Raw genomic sequence first — 5,325 nt, 5'->3', positions numbered from 1 at the left:
TATGATAAAGAAAAGATAATAATAAGAATAATAATAATAAAATGATAAGAGAAAATGAGAAAGATAAGTATAAACATCTAAACAAGTAAGCATCAAATTCCTTGCCCAATTTCTTCTCATGTTCTTTCTCTTGCGTTGGAGAATGTTTTTATGTGCCAAAGGCAAAATAAGCCTATATATAGAAGAAGTTATGGATGACCTCCACATGAACATATATTTGACAAAATTGATATTGAGACTAACTTGGAAGCTTTCCTAAGTGTGTTTTGAAGTCAATATTGGATTACTCTTATAGTAAGTAATGATGGTTGTTTTTGCAAATTTATTTATATGCATGCATGTTTTTCTATTACTTTTCATAAATAACATGTTGCTTTGATTGCTTAAATTTTGTTGTATAAATGTTAAATAAAGTAAAATTTTTGGCATATTTAGTACTTGAATTAACATTATATTTTTTTGAGATATATATTATTGCTAAATGGGTTTCGTTCATGCTACATTTGACTTTGCTTTCATAAAAATTACATCAATTAGTTACTTTTTTTAATTACTATTTTCTTGATTTCACATTTTTATTATATATCTATTATAGGTTAATCACATGCAAGAATTCACAACAATCAGTTGTGATCTACTGTTAAATCTATATGGTTATTTGTTTAATATATTTAATAATTCAAAAAACTATAAGATCTCTTTATAAATTAATGAGTTTCTAATGCCTAATTGCTTCGATATTCAAAAAGAATGATAGATCATAATAATATTTAGTAAACTTGATAGTTCGGAAAGAAATTTATTCCAACTGTGAGTTAAGCATAAATTTTTTGAATATTCCTAAAGTAACAATCCCTCCTCTCATATAAATGTAGATCCTCACCATGAATTTAATTAAAGTGATCTACTATTATGTGGGAGGAAGAAACATTAATCTTAGTGTAAAAAATTTGACATGAGGTCTCTAATAAAATCTCATTCCTTTTGTAATTAATGTAAATAATAACTTATACATAGTGCCTATTAAATATTCATTTTATCTTTTATCAATAATCTTAGTTGAAAATTCATAATTTTTTTTAATACTCATTTTAAAGAACTTTTATCTATCTCAATATTTAAAACTTTTAAACATTGTCTTCCACACTTTACATTGGTTCAGAACTATTAGATAGGGACCCAAATCAAATCCTTTTTTTTGGTAAAGGGTTACTTTAACCCATTATGTCTATCAAATATTCATGTTATACTTTTATTTATTTTTTTAATGGAAATATTCATGTTATACACTTATACTAATACCTTTAGTTTTCTATCTTTTAATTATTTTTTTAAAAAAAACCTCTGGATTGTAAGTAAGTATTTTATTTTATTTGTTTGTATCTTCTATTTTCTATTTTTATATTTTAAAAAAAAACTGTTGCACTTGTCCCAAACAAATAATTTTCGGTATAAAGCAATAAGCTGGAGCCAAAATTTGTAACCCAAATGTGTATAGAGAGAGAGAGAAATAATGTGTGAGTGTGATGTGCAATATTGTCTTCGACATTTTACATTAAAAAAAAAAAACCAGTAAACATTACTCTAGCTTTATTTAATATTTATTAACAGAATTTTATTTGTAATTAATTTTTTTATAAACTTTATTTTTAATTAATCACTTCTTCCAAATCCAACAACTTTACTTTTTTAATAGTATTTTGATTTGTTTGCTTAAAATTTGTCATATAAATATAAAATGTAGTAAACTTTTGGACTTATTTAGTTGTTAATTTGTACTTGAATTAACAATATATTTTTGTGAGATATATTATTGAATCACAATCTTATTAAATATCTATCATAGATTTATCATATGTAAAATTTCACAACATTTAGTTGTCAATGCCTTCTACTATTAAATGTAAGTTTTTTCTTTTAGTCACAAGAAATGGGAGATCAATTAAAGACATAGTTGAAACTTTTGTAGAAGCATAATGTTTTTCTCTTTTTTTATTAGCTTTCTTGTTTTATTATTATTATTATTATTATACATGAAGAGTGGAGACCTTTAAATTAAGAGGTTCTTACATTCCTATATTTTACACGGGGACCCTAATAAAATATAACTCATTTTGTAATGTAAATAATAACTTATACACCGTGCCCATCAAATATTCAAATTTTCTTCTATTAATAGCCTTAGTTGAAAATTCATAATATTTTCAAATACTCATTTAAAAAACTCTTATCTATCTCAATATATATAACTTTTCAACTGTCTTCCACATTTTACCCCGGAAAAAAAAAAAAAAACCAATAAACATTACTTTAAGGAAACTAAATCAGTAGTTCCATTTAGTTTATCAAAAAAAAGAAAAAAAAAAAAATCAATAGTTCTATGTAATATTTATTAAGTAAGCCCAACCCACCTTCTCTCACCCTACTAATTCTAAATGAAACAAATCCAAACTCATCAGCATCCAGCTCCGAATGTACCCAAATGGCTCCTATATTCCCTAAAATCCCATAATCCCCACCTCTAATCTCACAAGCTGACGTTAAAAATTGGATTTCCAAATCAAATTTGAGCAAGCCCAGCCAACGAGAGCATTAGCATCTAAGCTTAGTATAGAAGTGCGAGATTGTCTATTTGGTATTGGTCTCTACTCTTTATACAAAACTTTCCTAATTGTTCCGTGTGACTTGATGATAATAAGTGAGAAAACAAATGCTACTAGGCTTCAATCAAATATCTCATGTCCATCTCTCTCTTTCTCAGTTTGTTTTGCACTGTCATTATTTTCTAACCAAATTTGATGTTGTCCGGAAGATGGAGCTTCAACATTGGGGGCATTGGCAGCATCCGTTGGTCTTTAATGAAGATGAGAGAAGTGGAGATGATTGTTATGGGTGTTTGGAACCAGTATTTGGTCCTAGCTACAGCTGTAACGAATGCAGAGATTACCTCCATCATAAATCATGTGTTGAACTACCTATTGGGTTGCACCATCCATCACACCCAAATCATCCTCTTATTCTCTTCGACATTTCTACATTTCTTAATGAGAACAGAGAAGAATATGACAAATTTAGCAAATGCAATGTCTGCGGAGAAAAGAGTTATGAATACAGTTATTGTTGTTACCGTTGCAACTTCAACATTCACTTCAAATGTTCTTGTTTATCACTCACCATCCAAACTGAAGTCCATGACCATCAATTGACCCGCATTTGGAAGCTGTTGAAGTTCACTTGCGACTTCTGTGGCAAAAAAGGCAATCTGCCCTACCTTTGTGCCCAATGCGATTTCGGTATACATTCACGTTGTGCTGCTTGCCCACGCAGACTGAAAGTTTATCGTCACAACCATCCTCTCCACCTCACCCCTTCTCTTGAAGTCCATCAATCCGACTCTCCAATTTGTCGACTCTGTGTTCGAAAAGTGGATACACACTGGCTTTACTATTGCTCAAGATGCAATTTTGCTGCCCACCTTTATTGTGCTATGCTCTCCTGGAATTGGGAGCACATAAATTTGCAGGAACTTAAAGGGGAGCAGTCCACCGAGTCAAAATCTGAAGATACAGAGCTCCATCAATCCTTTGACTCAGAAATTTGCAAAGTCATAAAAACCACTTTGGGGGAGGACGAAACTGAAATAGCCACAGAAATCAAACACTTCAGTCACAAGCATGATTTGAAGCTTACTTATGAGATTCCGAATAACACAAAATGCAACGGGTGCGTACAATCCATTCTCTCTCCATTTTATGGTTGTACTCTGTGCAGCTTCTTTCTTCATAAATCTTGTTCTAAATTACCCAAAATAAAACGACACCCACTTGATCCACACCCTCTCACCCTCAATTATCAGCAAGATTCTTTTTCCTGTGTAGCTTGTGCCCAGACTTGCAATGGCTTAAAATACTACTGTAAAAAATGCAAACGTGATTATAGTGTTCTATGTATTTTATTACCAGACGCCCTTACTCATGCTTGTCATGAGCATCGTCTTTACCTCTCCAAAACAAACTTTAAACAAAAGTGTAGTAGTTGTAATTCTGAAAGGTATAATGTATTTCGCTGTTCCACTTGTGAATTTGTTCTAGATTTTAAATGTGCTACTCTACCACAAACCACATGGTACAACCAACATGAACATCCATTCACTCTCCGTTATACTCCTGAAGATGACTCCGGTGAATATTATTGTGAAATTTGTGAGGAAGAACGAGATCCCAAACAATGGTTCTACTACTGTGCAGAGTGCAGCTTTCCCGCTCATCGTGACTGTATTCTTGGGAAAAAACCAAATGTCAAGCACCACATGTAATGGCCACCAGTTTGGAGGTGCTACACAGTAATTTGACTTTCACCCATACACAATGTACTTTCATTGAAGAAATAAAGACCAATGACAATGTTAAAAGTGATCTATCAATGTGCCCAATATAATTTCAACATTCACAATAATTGTTTCTAGAAAGACCACTGTTGTTTTAATTTTTATGTATATTTTTCATTTAGGTTGAGCCTTTAATTCTTTATTTTTTAATGTATTGTATTATTATGGTTGTCTATTGGTGTAGTTTTGGGGAACTTTGTTTTTAGGATGAAGCTTATTAGGCTGTTTATTGGTTTGTGGCTAATTTGTGTGTAATTTGAGTTGGTTGGGGGTTGAGACATTGGTCGGTTGCTGATGATGTGACCATTTTGGGTCTATGGGTGGTGTTTGGACCATATCCTACCTATTTAACAAAAGATCTTAGTAACCTCAAGACTCAAGTTGCATCGATTACATGATATACAAGCAGGTGAAACTCAAAATTTTAAAAATTCAATTTTTTTTGTGTGAATTTGCATATTATTTGTTATAACCATAGTTATTAGGTATATCTAAGTAGCAAATTCTCTTAAGATATATGAAATTTCTTTGTAGTAATAGTTAATAAAAATGTGAAGTTGGACTTTTCTTCTAGCGTCTACTATTTTACTTAACTAATACCTAAATGCTAAAAATATCAACTTTACTGCATTCTAAGTACAAAAAAATCATCTTAAATGTGGGGGAAAGTTGTGGTCATCAAAATAGCCCCTGAAATAAGAAAATAATTTTCAAAGTTACTTGTGAATTGGACAGCTGTTTATGGTAATATGATGTACTATTTCATTCATTCATTGTCTCTATATGATTTTTATTCTGCTGAAGTATATTTAAATGGGCACAAAAAGGCCATTCCAAAAGGGATGTTTTGGAGGCGTTCTCTTAATATCAATGATATTCTCCACCTTGAAGCTTAAAACTTGCTCGCTGTTCTTGTTCACCTACCAGATCATCATGGG

The 5,325-nt window shown here is 31.1% G+C and overlaps 1 protein-coding gene across 1 annotated transcript; it reads left to right on the top strand.

Annotated features, from left to right (window-relative positions):
- Positions 1-239: 239 nt before the first annotated feature.
- Positions 240-4,646, top strand: LOC115969316. Its single transcript, XM_031088941.1, has 2 exons — positions 240-294; positions 2,813-4,646. The coding sequence occupies exon 2, from the start codon at positions 2,813-2,815 to the stop codon at positions 4,313-4,315; it is 1,503 nt and encodes a 500-aa protein (XP_030944801.1). The 5' UTR covers positions 240-294; the 3' UTR covers positions 4,316-4,646.
- The last annotated feature ends 679 nt before the right edge of the window (positions 4,647-5,325 follow it).

Source organism: Quercus lobata, chromosome 11, assembly GCF_001633185.2.
Source record: "Quercus lobata isolate SW786 chromosome 11, ValleyOak3.0 Primary Assembly, whole genome shotgun sequence".
In the NCBI taxonomy this organism is placed as follows: domain Eukaryota; kingdom Viridiplantae; phylum Streptophyta; class Magnoliopsida; order Fagales; family Fagaceae; genus Quercus; species Quercus lobata.
This window is presented reverse-complemented; position numbering and strand designations above follow the sequence as displayed.